Source organism: Pelodiscus sinensis, chromosome 1, assembly GCF_052426305.1.
Source record: "Pelodiscus sinensis isolate ZL-2025 chromosome 1, ASM5242630v1, whole genome shotgun sequence".
Lineage (NCBI taxonomy): Eukaryota > Metazoa > Chordata > Testudines > Trionychidae > Pelodiscus > Pelodiscus sinensis.
In genome coordinates, this window is record NC_143052.1 from 334,293,194 (window position 1) to 334,315,672 (window position 22,479).

At 42.0% G+C, this 22,479-nt stretch overlaps 1 protein-coding gene across 8 annotated transcripts in view; it reads left to right on the forward strand.

The window, feature by feature from the left end:
- DLG2 (discs large MAGUK scaffold protein 2) overlaps positions 1-22,479 on the forward strand; it is a 1,584,089-nt gene that overhangs the window by 120,832 nt on the left and 1,440,778 nt on the right. Inside the window, exon 1 of one of the 8 annotated variants that reach the window (XM_014578093.4) lies at positions 15,301-15,450. The exons of the other annotated variants lie outside the window; for them this stretch is intronic. Within the exon in view, the coding sequence (XP_014433579.3) occupies positions 15,423-15,450 (28 nt within the window). The 5' untranslated portion in view covers positions 15,301-15,422. Of the gene's footprint in view, positions 1-15,300; positions 15,451-22,479 lie in introns of those variants that run through there. 8 annotated transcript variants of the gene reach the window in all.

Sequence of the window (22,479 nt, forward strand, 5' to 3'; positions counted from 1 at the left end):
TGATTTAAATAGAGTAGGAAATAATTTAATAAATGGCAATTGAAAAGCAGAAGAGAGTAGGAGGAACTGCTTAAAATGTAGTATTAGTGATATCCCTCTGTTCCAAGTGGCAGAAGAGTTTTGTAGGAATTATAGTTCCCAGAGCAATGGTCAGAGCAGGCTTCTTGACTCATCCTCAATTCTGTTATATGTAATACGGGTTTTCAGCCATCTCCTACATTCCATTCACCGTACTTTCTTGGTTTATTACAGCCTTGTACAGTAAACTTCTGATAATCCAGCACCTTTAGGACCCAGGGGGTGCTGGATTATCAGATATGCCGGACTATCAGAAGGGGGGGCTATGAGGGGTCTGGGGTGGAGTCAGGGGGATGCACCCCTTGGTGCTGCGGGACCAACCCAGCAGCACCCCAGCTGCTCTGCTCCAGACTTCCCCAAGTCAGCCGCTGCTGAAACTGACCAGTGGCTGACTCCTGGAAGCCCGGGGCAGAGCAGCTGGGGTGCTGTCGTGTTGGTCCCTTAGTGCCGCCCCTAGGCGCTAGGGGACCAACCCGGCAGGGGCGGTGCTAGGGGTCCCCAGGTGCGGCGCAAAGGCTTCCCGGGCTTCCTGGAGTCAGCTGCTGGTCAGTTTCAGCAGCGGCTGAATCAGGGAAGCCGGGGGCCGAGCAGCTCCAATTGTCCGGCTGCCCGGAGCACATCCGGGTTCCAGATTGTGCCAGACCATCAGGACAGCTGGACCATTGGATGCCGGACCACTGGAGTTTTACTGTATTTGACTTTCTACTCTAGTTGTAGAGCAATTCATTTCAGGAATTGCATATTTGATGCCAGGTGCAAAAGCAGAGGAACAGTGACTGTGGATTATACTGCTACACCTATTTAAGATAAACTTGGTTGCTATATCGTGCAGTACTTATATGTGTGTATATGTATCAGGCACTGGCTTTACAGATTAACATTAGGGAGGAGTGAAAATGGAAATTCTTGATCTGAATCTTTCAAACTTTGGGGAAAAGCAGTTCGATTCTATTGCCTGACTTCACATATGATCCTATGTCTGACAATGAATCTCTTTTGCATCAAATCTTGGATAATTCATTTAGGGTACATCTAGACTGCGAGGATCTATCAGAAAAAGATACGCAAAATGCATGCTGCATTTTGCGTATCTTTTTATGATACTTTTGTCAGAAGAGGCTTTTCTGAAATTTAGCCCATCTAGACTGGGAAAAAACCCTCTTTCAAAACCCTCCTTCTTCCTCGTGGAACAAGGAATACAGGAGCTTCTGAAAGAGCATGTTTGCTCTTCCACACAAAAAAAATACCTCTGGTATCCTAAAATCTCCCCGCAGTCTAGCCATACCCTTAGACATCTAATTGATCAGTACTTTGAAGTGAGTGCTTAACACTGCTACAAATCAGGCCACTTAATGCCTGAATATGGGCTAAGGAAGTACCTTCTGGCACTCTGACTTAAAAATTTTGATCAATAATAAAAGTAGTATGTTAAAGGTATTATAGAACTGGATTCTGCAATCCAGTTCCTACTATTTTCAGTTGAAACAGAATGGGGCCATTAGACCAAACCAAATTATACAAAAATATATACAAGTCTCCAAGGAAAAGTTTGCAGCCACATTTTTCCATCAGATTTGCAAGTGAGGCTCCCATTAAAGTCAACAGGAGTTGTTCATGTCATCCTAGGTCATTTAACCCTTAATAAATAAGCTACATGGATCACATTCTGCACTCACTTATGCCTGTGCAATTCCATTTATTCCAGTGGGGTTATGATGGATCGAAAGGGAAATCTTCCTGATAATTATCTCAGATGTAACTCATATAATGAATAGCATTGTATTGTGGAACAGCTTTTCATATTGAACTAGAATTCAACTGTTCCTGAAAGACAAGATTGTGAAGTCCCAGCCACTCCCCCTGCCCCCCGCCGCTTCTGACGTGCCCAGAGCGTCAGTCGCGGTCCTGCCTCCCAGCCTGGGCATCCCAGTTGGGAGGCAGGGCTGCGATTGCCCGTCTGAGCCCGTCAGAAGGGGCGGGAGGAGTGGCTGGGAGAGGCAGTACTTATTATCCTGCACTCTTTTTTTTTCTTGACCAAAATACTGTGTCTGGATTTTTTGGGGGACCATCTGGCAACCCCACTGAATTCACAGGAATTACTCTAGATTTACACCATTGTGAGTCAATACAGACTTAGACCTTACATGAACAACTACAAAAAATACAAATCTAACTGACATGAAAACAAAACCTAGGCAGTGCTGGACGCAAGGTGATCATTTCCATTTTTCCAATTAAACTTCAGGTTGTGAGATTTTTAAATCGGGCAGTAGTAATCTGAATCTAGAATGGAACATTGCCAAGGTGCCAAGTTCTGCTCTCAGTGGAGAGAAACCGCATTGAAGAGAGTGGAGTTGTACCAGATTTTTACAGATATAACTTGAAATGAGAACAGAATCTGACATTAGATGAGTAATGGGTGCGACAGAATGGCAGTGTTTGAGAACAGAGAATTAGGAACAGAAATCAGAAGATAGCATGTGTTGCTTTACAGATGGATTAAGCAACAAAGTTCAGATCCAGGGTCAAACTCCATGGTATGTTTATATCTACAGTTATGGTCCCTCCAAGTTCATTTCTAGTTATTCAATAAAGTGATAAAACTTGCCTCAATTTTTGGGTAACCTGTATATTTTCTCTCTCTGAATATAAAAAATGTATTTCCTGCAGGCAACAAAATGACATCATCTCGCTCTCTGACAATGAAAGTCACTAGAGGGAGGGGGGTTGGTGAGCAGGCACAGCCCCCTAGTATTTTTTTTTACAAATAGTATTTTAATTATTTTTAAGGTACCCAACACCACAACTAAACCTGCAAAATGAGGTTTTAATTAGAGCTGGTTAGAAAATTGTGGAAGAAATGAAATACTCCTTTTTTCCTCCTGTTTTCTGACCAGCTCATAGTGCCTATTTCTAATCTTCTTGAACTGCTGCATCATCCTGTTGTAAATCAGTGCAGAATCAATTTCTAGCTGAAGATATGTGTTTGACTCCCATTGAAGTGAATAGAGACCCACACTTTTCACTCCTAACACTTCATTGATGTTGTGAGGAGCCTTGCCTACAAGTTTAGGGCTACAAGTTTAGGGCTACAAGTTTAGGTATAATGTCATTTCGCATGGCTATCTGAAGACATAATTTGGATCTTGGTATAATTGCCATAATGACTATTTTACACGTGGCTTTTCTTTTTATAAAAAATGCTATGCAATGCATAAGTACATGTTAAACAAACAATCCAAAGAAACTATAATCATAATTAGAGCACAAAGGTGGCTTTCATATACAGAAAAGCTTTTCTGCAGATTAGGTGACATGATTACTTAAGGAACTTGATTTTTACACAATTACTGAACATCCTGTTGTATCTTAATTTACCTCTAAAGCATGTAAAGCAGCTGTGCTTCATTAGGCTGTTATCATGAAAGCAGAATGTAGTTTTGTTTTGTGGGTGGGAATTATTAATGTTCAACAAAATATGATGACTTTACATTATTTTAAAAATATCTTTTGCTTCCTAAATGGATTGACTGCTTTCCTTCTTCTCTCCGGCCATCAGTTTGGAGACCTTGTTGAGAGAAGTCCACAGATGGAGCTTATGACAGCAACTTTACTAAGTCACAGGCAAATTCTAACGTACTTACCCTCAAAAGTTACTATGAACTTCAGTATTGTACTACTTAGAACCAAATGCCAAAAAAATGTGGTTTTATATTTTGTATTTCTAAAACAAACTCAAGCTTCATAGAACATTTTCAATTGACACACATACTGATCAAAAATACAATAAGCAGCATTTATAGACCATTCCTTGGGCAGGAAATATAGACTATGATCTAAAGTCTGCTGATGCACTGGAATACCACTAACTTCAATGAGTTTTGTGTCTGGCTCATGAACAGTATCAAGACCGTGGAAGCAAGTGGTATTTTACAGTGTTGTCAACTCTTGCATTTTTATTGTGAAACTTGTGATATTTGGATTTTTTTTACAGACCCAAAACATGGAGTTGTGTGAGCACATGATAATTTTAGCTTTCTTTAGAAAATTCTAGTTGTCACATGTGTGGAGAAAAGCTTGAAAATGTGAGACTTTGAATCATAAGCATCAGAACACAAATAGAACAAAACCTCCAAATTTGTTATTTTGAAATCTCGTGATTTTAAAGCAACATTTTAACTTTCCCTCATGATTTTGGAATGTGTTTGGAAGGTAAAACTGAATCCTTTACCTTCCACATATAAAATTAAAATTAGACTAGGTCTACACTATAGCTTTTTCGATCACTTTTCTGGAAGAGATCAAGTGGCAGAAAAGCCTCCTCTTTCGGCGGGGCCTTTATCCCTCATAGAACAAGGCATACAGGGCTCTCCGAAAGAGTGGATTTACTCTTTTGCAAATAAATAAATAAATAAATAAAAATGGAAGTGCAAACACATTCCTGTTTCCTGATTGGATAACTAATACAGTGTATGTTGCATTTTGTAAATTTTATAACTGAACATATACTTTTAAATGTTTTGTGAGCTTCAGATTCTCTCTCTCTTTTTTTTTTGCACAAAGTTAGATGAAACAATCACCAAAATATTGTAAAAATGATAAATTCACTTGAGAATTTGAATGAATAGCCATGGAGAATTCTTTCCTCTATTTGCACAGCTCCAGTAATTTGATAAAACGTAATTCAAACAGGCAGTAATACAAAGATTACTCCAGCCCTTTGACGGGGGAAGGAAAATATATTTCTCCTCTTATTTCTGTTAAGTCCTCTTTTTGGATAGAATCTTGAAAAGCTTCAGAAATGGGGAAAAAAGGAATGCATGTTATAATAATAGCTTTGTACACTTAAGGCACATCTATATTATATGGAAGATTGATGCTGCCATGGTCAATCTTCTGGGGTGCAATTTAGTAGGTGTAGTATAGATTGAACTCAAAGGGCTCTCGCATCGGTGTTGGTACTCCTACTCCTCACAAGGAGCAAAGAAAGCTGACAGGAGTGTTTGCTCCCATTGACCTCCCACTGTGTGGAGGGGGATTTAAAATACATCAGCTCCAGCTATGTATCTTACTTTAACCTTCCCATGAAGTGTAGACCAGACCTCTGTGACTACAACAAAGGTGAATTTTGTTCATGAAAAGTGAAGTGGGTGCTGATGAGTCACAGAAGCCCATAGCTTGGTATCCAACCCAGGTAAAGGAATGGTGTGGTCTGAGTGTGTCTGATAATTCCCAGGAGCAGTGTCCCCTGTGGAGCAATGAATTAATGAGTTTTGTTTTTACACCACATGTGGACTTCAGTTTTAGAGCAGTTTGGAAAAGTCACCTACTAACTGGGCCAGGCCATGGTCCTGATGCACAGTCTGAGCACTGGGGAGGGATAGTAAACAATGCAGATGTTATCATACGTGAGCAGATGGAAAGCCAAAAAGTTCAGGTCTGACTTTTCAGATTCTTTAAATTATAACTCAGTGTTCAGCAATTAAAAGTGCCCTACTTCATTATAGCCATAGTCTACTGTGCTCTCTAGTGCTCCTATAGTAGCAAATAGGTTCCTCTGGCTCAATCCTGGATACTGACTTTCAGTCACCCCTTTACTGAGCCTTTTCCCTCATGAGGTAGTGCCTGGTTTTGCATCCACTCTAAACCTATCATAACTCCTCCACCCCAGCCCACCATCTCCATAAACAGCACTAAAATGGCAATAATAATAGGTCAGGTGCACAAATGGACAAAAAAGGACCCAGCTCTGTTGACACCTCCATCAGTGCAGGCAGATCTTGACACTAGCCTCTTAGTCTCCTTTTCTCATAAGACTATCTAGTCTAGTACCATTGCGCTAGGTCCTTTTGTGATTTAGACGTAGAAGCATACTTGTATGTGATTCCTGTGTGGAGACAGTCTCTAAAACTAAGACTGTTTTTTCTTTGAGGAATCCATGGTATCATGATGTCAAGAAGTTTGGTCCAGGACACAAAGGCTATGTCTATACTGCAAGGCTTTTCCACAAGAGGAAATGCAAATGGAGCACTCATTTGCATATGTCGCGCTGGCATTTGCATTTCCTCTTCAGATCCCTTTTGCACAAGAGGTTTTTGTGCAAAAAAGAGCGGTGTAGATGGCTCCTTTTTGCGCAAAAACCCTCTTTTGTGCAAGAGTCATTCTTCCTCATTTTTTCAGGAAGAATGGCTCTTGTACAAAAGGGTTTTTTTGCGCAAAAAGGAGCCGTTTACACAGGTCTTTTTTGCGCAAAAGGGATCCAAAGAGGAAATGCAAATGTGAGCGTGACATATGCAAATGAGTGCTCCATTTGCATTTCCTCTTGCAGAAAAGCCTTGCAGTAAAGACGTAGCCAAAGTGTTTTGCACTGTTCAAGAAATGACAATGGGCATAAGATTACATATAATGAACAGAACGCTATAACTTAGCAAAGTATCACCTAGTTGGTCAGCTCATGTTCTCAGAGACATATATACAACTCTACCTGACTTAAATTACATTGTTGAGGCAGTAAAATAATAGCACAATTGATTAAGACCCAAATTACAGTGAATGTTGCTGTAGGGTCATGATGCTAACGCCCTTATTTTGTGCATGCTGTAATGTGTCTTTCATTTTAATGAATTCAGCATTTGGAAATAGAAATTCTGCAAACTGGAGGTCAGGAACCTTTGAATTCTTGATCAGCACTTTTTTGCCCACTCTGCCAATGCTGCTGGAGGCAATTAACATGAAGAAGGATGTTAATTGAATGTTGACTGAAGATGAAGAGTGTGGTTGTCAGGGGTGGGGGGAATGTGATCACACACTAATGCCTTATTAATTGGATGCCAGCATTTTTAAGTTCACTGCAGCTCCATATATATTGTCGCTGCTTGCATTTGCTGCAATGTTAATCAAGCTTGTGTAAATTAAAACACTATTAATCCAAGCAGGTACTGTGCAAAACTGCAGCTTGAGTCACAGGCTGTGTTCTCAGATATACTTGGCTCAGCATTCCCATTGGCAATTGAACATTTCTTTGTAACAAGATGCTGATTTAATCAAATATATTAAATCCCAAACTCCAGCTTTTATTGGCATTAATGAGTGAGGAGGCTTCCCTCCATTTTATATAGACTACTCAAAGCTGCTTTCCTTACAGTCCATATTATGTCCCATGGTTTTGTTTAAAAGGCTTAATTTAATCATCCTAAGAAAAAAGCATTTAGAACTGGAATCAAAAATAGCTGGGTGTCTGGAAAATGAATACAGTTCATTCAGGCTGGATGCATTTGAATATTTACAGCATTTGATGCATGTTCATTGGGCTCAGTATGTGGATACCTGGGTGGAATTTAATAGCCTCTGTATTCAGAAAGTCAGACTAAATGATATTGTGGTCCCAGACCCACCAATGGGGGGCTGGGCAAAGAGGGCAATTGTCCCAGGGCCCGGTCATACAAAGGAGCTCAAAGCTGTTCAAGAAATGACAATGGGCATAAGATTACATATAATGAACTGTGACTATGGTGGTGGCTGGCACCCCGGACACCTTTGAACTGCCATGGGAGTGCCAGAATGCCACTGCACACAGCTTTGAGGGCTGCGGGAGGGCCAGCACTATGGTCTGGGTGCTGCTAAGAGCTGACTGCTCTCAGCCCCACTCCTTCTGCCCTCAGTCCGTCCCTTCTTTGGGTGTACAACTGGCCCCCCCTCAACTTGCTCCAGGCCCCTCTGTGTGGTCCCATATAACCTTAAACTCTACAGATATGTCTACACTACACACAATTTGAGGCAGTGTAAAGAGTATGGGTTGCTAAATGCCATAGTGAAAAGCAAGCTATATTTATGCTGTAGTGTGTAGGTAAACCTGCCAGTAGAAAGCTCTGGTGGTGATGGTGATGGGGAATGGCAGGGAAAGGCTCTGCCAGCAGGACACTGCTAGAAATAACGGTGTAGCTAAAAGAGACACTGTCCAAATAAAGAGCCATGTAGGGACAGCCAGCCAACACCAAATTGCTCCCCAGGCAAGGAGCATCTTTGGCTCCCTAGCTTAGTTTGTCAAACTTTTGAATACCCTATTTTTACTGCATTTGCATCCCATTTCACAACTTTGATGCATGATTTATCCCTATCTTATAAGTTGATAAATTTGCACTCTATAATCTGTAAAGCTTTATTTATTCATGCTACATATAAGCAAATAAAATTTTAGTTTCCTCTGAGCTTATAGAAAGTTTTTTATTTTTAATAATTGGATGTACTAATGTCAAGAAATTCAATTATGCACCAACAGTATTAAATAATGCTACAATCAGGTCACTTTTCTCACCTTTGCCCTCATGAGCTGAAGCACTAGCTTGTGGCATTTTCAGCAACAAAATAAAAAGCGATGTCGGTCTCTTGTTGGCCATCATCAATCAAAGATATTCTTTAATGAGCCTGTGACCAGCAATGTGAACAGAATCCTCAAAGCTATCTACATGTTAGGAAAAGTGTCTTTCAGCTCAGCATCATGAATGAATTGGAGAACTTGGAGGGAGAGTGGTTCCCGTGTTGCAAAATGTGAGAAATGTTATCTAATTTGACATAGAGGTCTTTATCATCAAAGTCTGAACATTCCCCATATGTCAGAATCTGGTGAAGATCTTTACAATTTTTCAAGAGAATTTTCCAGTCTGCCAGCAGCTTACTAAGGTCACATAAAAACCATAGATCTTAGGTCTTTCCAAACCTTTCTTTGATGGACATTTGAGCAGTGCCAACGAGTGAGCAAAAAACTCCCTCGTGATTTTTTCTTTTGAGCTTCTCATTGCCTCATCTCTACCCTTGTACCCAAACTCTCTTCTCTGAGGAATACAAGTTTCTTTGAAGACAGGCACAATTCCTAAGTTTTTCACCATTTCTTTAGTAGCAGAGCTGGCATGTTCAAATCTGTTGCCTCTAAATGCCACAACAAAATCAAGGCAGCTTCTCATCGAACTAGTAGTGGCTGTGATGTCTGTCGATTGAGTTTATAATGCCTTGCTTACAACATTCACTTGGAACAGGATCTCATACCAAACCATAGCTGAGAACAGAAATTTGAAAGTCAGTGATTTGTTTTCCAGGCTTTGTGCCTTATGTCAGTTTTTAGCCGTGGCTTTACTCAAATGCACCAGTTCCAACAAGATGTTATAAATCTCAGTCACTCGGTACCTCACTGGCCTTATACCATCAATGTGGCTCTCCCAGCAAGTGTCAATTAGCAGCTTCATGGTCAGACTTATAACATTGTTTGTGAGGATCTTCCTCCTGATAACTGATGCTGAAAACAAGACATATATCCTTAGCAATACTCTGAAGAGAGATACTGAAACTTAGGATGATGATGTCATATCTGACACATCCAGGTTGATGGAATGGCAGCAACAAGGTACAATGAAAGCTCTTGGATTCAGCGCAAGAATCCTTGCCTGCATGCCACTGTTTCTTTTCTTCATGTTCATGCCATGGCAGTCCTGAAGTTTTATTTTATTCTCATTCAAAATACTCAAAAACAGGTTGTTAGACCTTTTTCAGTAGAGTTGCATACAAAGCAGAAATAAATAAAGTGTTCTTTTACTTGGATAGAGCTATCCTTGTTGTCAATCAAATCAAATGATATCTTTCCACTTTGATTAATGTCAGGAGAGTAGTCCATTATTACAGTGTAGTACTTTGCTTTGCCACACTTCATCAATATGTTAACAAGCACCTTCCTTGCCATAGTCAGTCAATTTGTTTGAATAGTTTTGCTGCAGTAATTGTCCTTAGCTTCTTTACGAACTGCTCAAGACAGTTGCTTATGCATGACATCATTACTTTTTCCAAGGAACACTGCCAAACTGAGGACATTATCACTATATTCAGTGAACAACTTACCTGACAACTCCTGGAAAGTCAAATTATTCTTTCTAACATAGAGAGTAATTGAGATCAGATGCTCAAGAGTGTCCTCCATTGCTGGGTTTTTACATTAATAATGCACTGGTTTTCTCCATCTATGCCTTTATTCAACTTGAGCCTGGACTTGTCCTCCATCCATTTGGAGTAGGCTATAAAATAGCCAAGTGACTTTTTATGTTGCTTCAGAGTATCAACCAAGTTATGTCAGTAATTGTATTCAGAAAGTGCAAGCAACGGTTTGGCATTCCTATCAAATATTTTGCAACAAAACCAGAACTCTTGATCAGTTCATTTTGAGAAAATTAGCAAATGCTGATTCAGTTTCTCACGTCTAAACTACATGGCTCCATCAACGGAGCCATGTAGATTTGTTTGTTCGGCAAAGGGAAATGAAGCCGCGATTTAAAAAATTGCGGCTTCATTTAAATTTAAATGGCTGCCAAGCAGAGCCAACAAACAGCTAATCAGCTGTTTGTCGGCTCAGCGCGCTAGTCTGGACGCTCCCCTGCTGACATGAAAGCCCTTTATCGACCTCCCCGGTAAACTTCATCCTTCGAGGCATAACGGGGAGGTCGATAAAGGGCTTTCAGGTCGGCGCGGGAGTGTCCAGACTAGTGTGCTGAGCCGACAAACAGCTGATTAGCTGTTTGTCGGCTCAGCGTGGCAGCCATTTAAATTTAAATGAAGCCGCGATTATTTAAATCGCGGCTTCATTTCCCTTTGCTGATCAGCCTAATCTACATGGCTCCATCAATGGAGCCATGTAGCTTAGACACTCCCTTATTGAGCACTCTTTCACAGTGTGACTTTGAGAAGTGTTACTTTTGCCTATTTACAGGAAATGTCATATCCTCAATTTTGCTTGACATGTTCAAATTTGTGTGATCAATATTGGCAAAATTTAGGCTCACCAGCCATAGAGCAGGATCTGATGTATCAATTTGTGGTGTGCAGTTTTTCTCACAGTTGGTTCTGTCATGATGCAAGTATGATTCTTCTTTATCTTTTTTCTTCTTTCCATATAAACCAGATTTTTCCTTGTCATTATTCTCCTCTTTCATGTGAGTCACATAATTCTTTATCATCCCTCTCCTTAACATGATCAGTAAAGTTGAATGATACTCCATCATTTTCCACACATTTCCATTCCTTATCTTCAAGTAAATCTGCTAATTCATTAGTAATAACAACCCCATCATTTACACATAGCTCCTCAATTTCTTCTGCATTGGGACAATTGCTCCTGCTGAAAGTCTGGTCTGTGTTGTTCTGTTTCAGATATTTCCCCATCACATTTGCCTCTTGCTGCAAATTAGATTATCATTAAACTTTTCATTTCCTATACTGAGTTCCCAAAGGTTACTTCAGGGACATCTTTATTTACTGTGGGAAAAGAGACAGTATTAGGAAGAGCAAAAGTCTCTGTTTTGCAGTTTTAGAAAGTCATTAAACATTATAGCTACGTCTACACTGGCCCCTTCTTCGGAAGGGGCATGCTAATTTTGAACTTGGGAATAGGGAAATCCGCAGGGGATTTAAATATCCCCCGCGGGATTTAAATAAACATAGCCGCTGCTTTTTTTCCGGCTTGGGGAAAAGTCGGAAAAAAGCGTCTAGACTGGTGCGATCCTCCGGAATAAAGCCCTTTTCCGGAGGCTCTCTTATTCCTACTTTGAGTTTTCCAAAAAAACTACACTTATGTCCACACCGCTATTTCATTCTTTCAACAGAAAGTTGAAAAAATGGAAGGGGTTTTCCAACAGCAGTAAACCTCTTTCAATGAGGAAGAAGCTTTTTTCCTAAAGAGCTCTTTTGGAAAAAGGTGTGTGTGGACGGGAAAGAGGGATTTTTTTCCCCAAAGAAGAGGCCTCCAGGAAATAACACAGGTGATTACTTTGGATGGAGTGTCCACCAGAGGTTCCCTGTCTCCTGGATCCTCTTAAAGCTGCAGGCACCCTGGACAAGCCTTGTGGCAGGAAGCTGGCCCAGAGAGCTGCACCTGACCGCGTGGCTCTCCCTGCCACCCAGAATCGGAGCTATGGCCAAGCCACAAGCCCCCCGAGACACCCCTGGCCCTCGCAGAAAGCAGCACCAAGGCTCCCAGAACCCAGCCACGGATAGCAAGCAGCGTGCACCCTCCTGGTCTAGAGCGGAGATCCTGTCCCTGCTTGAGCTATGGGAGGAGGAAGAGACCCTACAGGATCTGCAGTCCCAGCGCCAAAATGCGAAAATCTATGGATGCATGGCTGAGGTCCTGGTGTAGTGGGGACCCCCCCCCCCCCGGACCTTAGAACAAGTCCGGAGTAAAGTCAAGGAGCTCCACCAGGGCTATGCCAGGGCCAGGGAGCACAGCTCATGCTCCAGGGCAGGACCCCACTCCTGCCCCTATTACCAGGAGCTGCACCAGATCCTGGGGGGTGGGGAAGCCCTTCCCCCACCTGTGGCGGTAGACTCCGGCCTTGAGATGCACATCATTGCCTGCCCAGAGGTCGTGGAGGAGGAGAAGGAGGGATAGCAGGGGCAGCAGGAGGAGGACATGGCCAGCACCGTGACGCTGAGCCTGGAGCTGGTATCCTGGGCCAGGACATGTTGCAGACATCCTCTGATGGTGGGGAGGGATCATCAGGTGAGTGTTCTCAGTTTTCCACACACACAGGATGGAGGAGGCAGGCGCAGAGGGGATGGGGTGCGATCATCGCTTGGCCTTCTTGTCCTGGACGTCGTGCTGCAGTCCAGGAAGCATGTGCAGCACCAGTTTGCGCCATGTGGCCTTAAGAGGCAGCCCCTGAGCAACCCCGGGATCTTGCTCACAGGCTCAGGGGAGGCCACCCACACGTCTGGTCCTGGTGGGAGACGCCCTCCCACCACCAGCCACTGCTGGAAGCAGACTGGGCACAAGGGCGCATGCATGACTCCATACAGACCGAGGAGTGCAGCACATAGCACATGGGCATGCCCGCAGACAGCGCTGCCAGGCACAAGTGTGTGTGCGGGCCCCATGGAGGGCCAGGCTGCTCCAGGCCCCTTTCCCACCCATGGGATCACACTGTGGCTGGACATTTCCCTTGCCTGCTTGTCCCAATTGTTTAAAATTGAGGACAACTTTTAATCACAACCCTAATATGAGGAGTAAAAACTTGTGCAGAATTGCATTGAATGTGTGATGTAGACATCAATTGGTCAGAGGTGCAGCTAATATGATATTCAGTATTATTAAATTCATTTCCAACCCTGTATGCTGCCTGACTTTAACAATAGTAATAGAGAGGTAACCGTGTTAGTCTGATATAGCTAAAACAAAAGGAAAAACATTCTAAATAAACCTTTATTTTATGTTGTATACAAAAGGCAATAGCTAAAATGCTAACATGCTAGAAAGAATAGTTGTTAAATAGCTATTACAGCATACTTTCTGTTCTGGAGTGCTAGGGACTTTCATTAAGAAATTATGTTATTTTGTACATTTATTTTTTATTTCCAGCAAAAGGCTTGAGACACTGATAATCTGATGAACTCAGACTACTTAGGCATCTCATCTCCTCCCCAGCTGTTGCTTGTGCACCTGTTCTCACTGCTGGCCTGTCCTCTTTCTCAGCCCACAATAAAATAGTTTATTATTCTCCTCACACACACACTTTGATGACTCTACAGTTGCTCCACTGCATGTGACACAGCTAGAATGTTGTCATCATTGGGGTGGGTCACTTACATTTACTCTATTTATTCTCCCTGCAAACATTTGACTAATAATCCTGGTCAAATAGGTTCAGCCTAAGCATGAATCCCTCCAGACTAAGAGCTTGAGATACTTATCCACCTGCAGAGCTTCTACACAGGAAAAATTATTCTCTTGCTTTTCTGGGTGGTATCATCTGTTTTCCAATCCTCCATTTTTCAGATGAACTTATGTGTCTTGGGGAGCATTGTATTGTACACAGCATGCAGAGGAATCCATTCATCCTCACAATGTTTTGGATTTCTTACCAACTACACTCTTTTGCCCCCTTATATTGTTCAGTGAAATAAATCATTTGGATGCTAGTCATGAGTGAGCTTGGAACAAAGGTCCCTGCTAGAATGATCACCATCCTTGCTGTCATTGAAACTTTTAGGGATTCCTCATGTTTTCCAGTCTTTTTACATAAAAGGGTTATGTTTTTAAATATTCAGAAGCTCAGTGGAAATATTTCCCTGAGGAATCAGATTCTCCCCCCCCCCCCATTTCCTTAGTCTGCCCTTTTGAAATGGAGGTTGGGTAGCAAACAGTCTGTGATACAAATGTGAAAAATTATGACAATGGTGTTTTGGAAAATTATACAGAAACAGAGAAAATGTTAGTTTTCAGATGTGCAAATTGTAAAGCTAATAAAAAGTGAGGCATTTTCAAAAACACCTAAGAATTCAAAGCACAAGACCTAGAGAAAGTCAATAAGACTTCTGCTTTCAAATCATTTGGGTACTCTTAAAAATACCCTCTCACCCTCTTAGTGGTCTTGACTCAAGGAGTCCACTGGATCAAAATTAATCCCAGGTGTAATTCCATTGACTGTTAAGGAGCTGCACTGGAGAGGAATTTGTCACATTAACATCCAGTAAATATGAATAATTGTGGAAGGTCAGGTATTGAGGAGGATTGTGAAATTTTATTTGTCAGTGTCTTTCTTTGTTACAGCAGAAGCCAGCTTTGCAAGTACTTTGTAGACAGCATACTACAAAGGTATACCTAACGGAATAGGGCCACTTGTGTGAGTAAACCAAACACGATTTAGCTCTGTGTGATGCCTGCTGTATGCCTTGAGCTACCAGAGAGACTGATATAGAAACGTTTGTAATTTCATGTTGGTTTGCATGACCTAATTTAATTGGTTGCTTTTAAGTGACATCAAAATGGCTTCAACATCAATTCTTTTCCTTCCAGGGGATATATTCAAGACCTAGGGAGAATACTTTAAGTATTAACCATCCCATCCTCTCAACAAATAACACATAGGCTATGGATCTGGTTTTGATATTGCTTACCCTGGGGGTAAACCAGGAGTAGTTCCACTGAAATCAAAAGATTTACACCAATTTTAAAATGGGCTGGTTAGATCGGAATCAAGCACTGGATATAGACCTATTCATTAAAATATCTCCAGTGATCCTTTTAGTTGTAGAATATTAAAGAAGTGCATTTTTGACACTGTAGATATATATTTTATTGGAATTTTGGTTTTGCATGTTTGAATCAATGCTAACATGTTTTCAACAGGATCTGGTTGAGTCCACAAACTGAATTAGAAGTCAGCTGTCATGAAGGAGTGTTTTGCAATGTAAAAGGTTACTGGGTGTGATGATGTGCACAAGAGGCAGCCTTAGGGATTAGAGTAGCTGGGAACAAAGGCATTAGTATTTAGCCGTCTGGTTAACTTCAGCTCAGTCTTCTAAACATTTCCATGGAAACCAGAGAAGTTTTGGTTCACTGTAAGTGTCTTAATTTACTTTCTGTTTGTGTTGAATGTTGAAAACAAAAAGGAGACAAAACTAACCCTTTAAAAATGTATGTAATCTGATTTCAATAAGTTGTATTAAAAAAACATGACACCGTTTGTGCTCTCATTTCTCCTTTCTGCAGTTATAAATGAAATGTTCATCTGCAAGGACATGATCAGGTTAAGGAAAACAATAGAGGAGAAGTTAGGGGGTTTCAAACTTTTATTTTGAGTATATCATCAGTAACTGTGTGTACATGAGTTTTGTTTGTTCATATGCAATATGAAACTTGACTGACTGGAACATGTTTACATCTGGTAGACCATTTTTATATAAGTAATGTGTAAGTTTTGCTAGGTCTGATAAGCACTTGTGTAGCAAGAGATATTAATGTGTTTCCAGATGAAAATATTATCAATGTGGTTTATTTTGGGCTGGCATTTAAAAAGTTTCATCTTTAAAGGAATAACTGTGAATAGGATTTTCTGAGATATGTTTACTTTTATCTATTTCAGAATAGTTGGGAAACAGTTGGGAGTGATCTTAAAAAACTTAGGGGAAAGATCTCCAGGAAGTGAACCAGCAGCCAGTGAAACTATAACCCAATTAATACCATCTGAGAATCTGACTTCAAGTACTTAGTGACCATTAAATGCATGTATACAGGATAGACTTAGGTATCTGATTTAGTAGTGTTTTTCAGCTCTAAGATTCATGTGGTTCTTACTCCCGATAATGCAAAACAGCGAGTGACAACCTTAAACAGTTATTCAGTGAGCGGTGGCATGAATACCAGTCATGGGGGAATTAGAGAAAGAAGGTGGGTGAGGTTATATATTTTATTGGACCAAATTCTCTTGGTGAGAGAGACAAACTTTTGAGCTTACACAGAGCTACTCTTCATGAGGTGCCTAAATACCGTTGAGGATCTGAAATATAGTTTGCTGTTAGAGGATATAGCTGTCAGATATTAAACTGATGCTACACCTACAGTTTTTACCTGAGAAAAGAAATAGTAAAGAATCTCAGCTTGAATATAAATCATGATTGCTCTAAATTATTAGAACTTACTGCCACAGGTGGCTGTGTGCAGATTCATTTCATACCTCCCTGGAATAGAATGCGCACAGCTGACTGCAAGCAGCTGTGTGTGTGTATGTGTTTGTGTGCTTGTGAGCTTTGTCAGACACTACAGCTGTGTCAATGGCTTTATTTCAACAGCAGAACCAAGTAAAAGAGATTTAAAAACAACTTGGTCAGAATACTTCCCTATTAAGTGCAATCTTTTTGGTTTTTAATAATATAAATACATTGAAGATATGTGCAAATTATTTTTAAGGAAAAGCTGCACCAGATCTGATTCTGCAAGCATGTGTGTTTAAAACAGTGTTGGCCGCTCTCATTGCTTTTATCATAAATTTACTGATATTTACTGTTTTTGTTAAAGCCCAGCTGTTGGAGCCAAGTGTCTGCATGAAATGTTGAACTTGCATTAAAATAAAGATTCTAGCCCTCGGAGTTGCAGAAAATATAAATTTACTTCTCTCTTATTAATAATATTTATGTGTTTGCAGGATTGGTGCCTATGATCTTGAAGGGATGCAAAAAAAAGAGAGAGATTTATAGTGTCAAACTTCAAAACTACTAAATGTTGATGTGTGGCTACTTACTATTTGTTTCCTATTTACAGCATTTTTTTTAACTTTTGCAAACTGGGATCCTAAACTGACAATCCCTACTCACATCAGTGCAGTTGGGTTTGGACCCTATGGTTTCTACCACCAGATGAGCATGGGTGGCTCCCTTGAAAGAAGATGGAAACTCAACCCTGCCATTCCATGTGTACCCGAGGGCAAAATCTGCCACTTAATGAGCATATACTACAAAATGCTGAGGAATAGGAGTCTTCATACTGTTTACTGACCTGCGGATCTGGCCTGGAGACCATTATATTTTATATCAGGTTACTGGTTAAAAAAAGGGTCTGACCTTATTGACTTCTACAGAAGCTGCTTGGTGCTTAGGACTGAGGAACAATTATTTAGGCAACTTGTTTAAAATTTAGAACCCCAACTTTAGGCATGCAGAGGCAGATCTTCAGCTGGTGCAGACTGGCATAGCTCTGTTGACATCAGTGGAACTATTCTGATGTGTAATCTTTGAACATCTGGACGGACCCCATTTTGAAAACTGTGTAACAGGACAATATTGTCCTTTTATGTATATATTTTGGTTTCTTCTGATGCTAACATACCTATATGTTAATACTTGATGTAGTGTCCTCTCAGTTACCTGATTTAATGCCGGTCTCCTTACAGCAGGAGTGGGGAACCTCAGGCCTGGGGGCCAGATGGGGCCCCCGAGGCTCAGGGCTCCCCCCCCTCCAGCATTGGGGAGCCCATCCTGGCACTCCAGACCCTTGACACTCCTCCCGGAGCTGGAACACTCAAAATGTATTAGCCAGGGCTCCCCCAGGCTCTTGTGTATGAGGGGAATATATGGAGTGTGTCAGGGAGATGTCAGTGAGGATTTGTTTGAGGGGTTTTTTTCTTTTCACTTGTGTGGCCCCTGACTGATTTTTCTGTGGGTCAGTGGCCCCAAACTCAAAAAAGGTTCCCCACCCCTGCCTTGCAGGTTTTAATGGATTCATCAGGGTTCATTTGGATCTCTTTTCTAGCTCAGCAGAGTGCAACTTCCTTATGCTCTTCTTAGAGTGGGACACATTTATTTGGTAGTGCCTCCATCCTCCTCTCACTTCTTCCTGGAAGGATTACGAAGGTAGCTTGGAACTCTGACCACAGGATAACCCTGAGTTACTTGCCAGATAGTTAGAAACTTCCAAGAGATAACAAAACATGCAATATAGTCAATAGAATAATTGACTAAACAGGAAATAAATATGACATAAGAAGGTAAACCAATATTTTTCAAGCGAGACATCCCTATAGGTGTTCCACAACATGTGAGGTTCCCTCCCTTCAGTTCCTTCTTACCATCCTGGGCTTGAGATGGAGCTCAGCAGTGCTCTTCACTCATTGTCATTAATGCTGTGGGCTTAAAGTGCAGCAGGGGAAGTTTAGATTGGACATTAGGAAAAAATTCCTAACTGTCAGGGTGGTCAAATATTGGAATAAATTGCCAAGGGAGGTGGTGGAATCTCCCTGTCTGGAGATATTTAAGAACAGGTTAGATAGACATCTGTCAGGGATGGTGTAGACGGAGCTTGATCCTGCCTTGAGGGCGGGGGGCTGGACTCGATGACCTCTTGAGGTCCCTTCCAGTCCTATTATTCTATGATTCTATGATTCTATGCTGTAGATAGTTCTCATTTTCTTTCCACATTTGCTACACATTTGATCCAAGTTCTGTTCCCCCCTCCCAAAACCCCTTTTCCTTCCCAAAGTATTTTTTCTGCTGTTGTTGTTTGGACTTCTAAGTTTCAATTAACTATGCTGCGGTCACCAGGCTTTAAAAGTTGCTCAAGTTGCAACGATGCCATGCTTGCATCTGATGGGCACTCTAAATGTGTTCAGTGCCTCGAGGAATCCCATGTCTAGCAGGACTGCCATCTTTGTGCTAAGCTTAAAGTGTGAACCCACAGAGATAGGGATCTCCAGCTAAAGGTGATCATGCTGGAGAGGTCCTAGCACCCAGCTTCTGATCCTGGTACTGAACGGGTTGAAACTCCCCAAATTGATAAAGGGAAGAAGTTTCCCAGGAAACACACCTTATCCATTCCTCATAAAGCACGGTCACCGAAACGGCGCGCAAGTATGAAATTGGCATTGAGGGCTGAGATGGCACCCACCCCCAGCACATATGACACACTAGGTGCCGATCGCAGTGTTATCAAGCATGATGCGCACAGAAGCCGTACTGAGGCAACAGGCCTGTGTGTGCTTTCCTCACACAACTCAGGAACCAGCATGATACTGAGTAATCATGACGATGTCACCTTGTGCAGAGAACTGCAGGCAAGGCACTGCAACAATCATCCATACTGGATACTGGCACCATGGCACCAGAGCAGACATCAATACCAACACCGACGACGCTGGCATTGGTACTGGCTATGTTGAGGACTACAGTGATACCTTCTACTCCAGCACCGAGGTACTTGCATTAGAGGGACTTACTGGTCTCCTTCATGTTCAATTCTCCTTTCCTCAGAACCAACACTTCACCCACTGTAGCAGCATCAAAACACTGGACATCACCCATGGAACTATCGAGCGATGATGATGATGGGGACATTACTTTCTCACCCCATCTGTCACCTGGCACCAAGGTTTCCATACCATCTTTCTCATCCTAACCTCAGACCTTCATTGGGCAGCGGTATCCCACCATGGGGCCACATCCATGGCTGCCATCACCCATCCCATATTCGACTCATTGGCAATATTGAAGCCCAGAGGCTCATAATCATAGAGAGAAAAATACTAAGAAACGCAACATACAACCTGTTCCTTCCCTGCCACCACAATCTCCATCCCCACAACTAATGGAGGACAACTCTCAGGAACCACCATCTTGTGAATCAGGACTGGATATATCTCCAGACACCAACTCAGCATCATTCCCTGAAGAGGCAGTGATGCCGCCACCACCACCAATTGTAGCTGATGACTTTACTACATTTCAGGACTTTTTCAAAAGAGTGGCAACTGACTTCAACATTTCCATGGAAGAAGTCACAGAGACTCAATATGAGCTTACTAGCATCTTCCAAAAAACTCTTGGGGTATGTCTAGACTACATGGCTCCGTTGACGGAGTCATGTAATCTAGTTTACCTGGCATAGGCAAAGAAGCGGGGATTTAAATAATCCCTGCTTCATTAAAATAAACATGGCTGCCGCGCTGTGCCAACGATCAGCTGATCCGGCACAGCGCGGCAGTCTAGACGTGGATCTGTCGGCTGGGGAAGCCTTTGCCGACCAATCCCTTATGCCTCGTGAAACGAGGTTTACAAGATCGGTTGGCAAAGGCTTCCCCAGCTGACAGATCCACGTCTAGACTGTCACGCTGTGCTGGATCAGTTGATCGTCGGCACAGTGCGGCGGCCATGTTTATTTTAATGAAGCGTGGATTATTTAAATCCCTGCTTCTTTGCCTATGCCGGGTAAACTAGTTTACATGGCTCTGTCGATGGAGCCATGTAGTCTAGACATATCCCTATTGGTGAAAATCATCTTCCCCATAAACCCAGTGATCATGGACCCTGAGAAAATTATCTGGCAGACTCTGGCCACCATTCCACCCACATGTAAACAAGTGGATAGGAAGTATTATGTCCCTCCCAAGAGCTCCAAATTCCTTTTTACCCACCTCCCCTCCAACTTGTTGGTGGTGGAAGTGGCTCACTAGAGGAATAAACAGCAGCAACCTTGTTCAACCCTAGCCAACAAAGACAGCAAGAGGTTAGATCTATTCAGAAGGAAAGTATACACATCATCCACTCTACTGTTCAGTGTAGTGAATTATTCAGTGATTCTCAGCAATTACGACTTTAACAACTACTCCACTTTAATACTTTTAGTGACAATATACCAGGGTATGTCTACACTAGCTCATTAATTCGAGCTAGGTAGGGTAATTAGGGCACAAGGAGTAACAATAGTTCGAATTAGGATCTTTAATTTGAACTACCTACTCCGTGCTGCGTGTAGCCGCGGGCACGGAGTTCAGACTAAGGGGGATTTAAAAATGGCAGCACCCGAGAACATGCAAATGAAGCCCGGGATATTTAAATCCCGGGGTTCATTTGCAACTCCGCTTGCCTTAATTACCCTACCTAGCTCAAACTAACGAGCTAGTGCAGATGTACCCCAGAGGCAAAGAAGCAACAGTTTAAAGCTGTTATCATGGAATGCCTTGCAATATCTTAAACAGCTCCACTGGTGGCTCTTGATGCTGCAGACACAGCTACAAGATCCTCAGCCACTGCAGTTGTCATGAGATGAGCCTCATGGTTCAACTCAGCTGCCACGAATATGAAGGAAGAAAGTTTTATTCACATTATTTTCTTACACAGAAAAATAATGGAGGCCGGTGCCCAATATTGGCTAAGACTCAAGATGGTGACACTAGCCACTATCATCACAGCACTAAAGTGATGTTTTTCATATCTCGACTTACAGGATACCTATTTTCATATAACAGTTCACCCTGCTCATGGACACTTTGTCCACTTCATCCTAGGTACTGACCACTATCAGTATACGGTCTCCATGGCACTGAGAGTTTTTTCCAAAATGCTGGCAGTAGTTACCACTTACCTAAGGAAGCAAGACATTATCATCTTTCCTTACCTACACGATTGCTTGATCAAGGCAAAATCTGAAATAGACTCCTATCACAGTATTTCCCTGGTCATAGCATGCATCCACTCCCTGGGCCTGTTAATAAACAAGAGGAAGTCAGTGCTCACACATTGTAATCGGTATGATTCCTTAGTGCACAACTAAATGCAAAAACAGCAAAAACCTCTGTACTAACTGACAGGTTTGAAAGAATCAGAGACCTAGCCTTCTAACTACGGATCATGCCTCGAGTCACAGCCCACAATTGCCTACAACTGCTGGGACATGTGGCATCATGCAATCTCGTAGTAGCAAACACATGCCTTTAGGCTGCCTCTAGGGATAGCTCAGAACAATATACAACCATCCCTTGACCAAGACTCTCCCCTTAATGGTGAAAAGTGCAATACTATGAGGGACGAAACCCAAAAATCTATGTACAGGAATTCTTTTCTAACTCTAGAACCCTCTGTCATCATCACTACAGACGCTTCCCTCACAGAGCGCGCACATGGCAAACACAACAACTCAGGATCTTGGGTCCCCAGCAGAGAGGACCCTGCAGGTAAACATTCTGGAGCTCAGAGCCATCAGGCTCGCATGCCACCATTTTCTACCAGCAGATGTGTCAGAGTCTACACTAACAACATTGCATGCATGTTTTATATAAACAGACAGGGCGGTGCATGCTCCCATGTTCTATATACAGAGGCTAT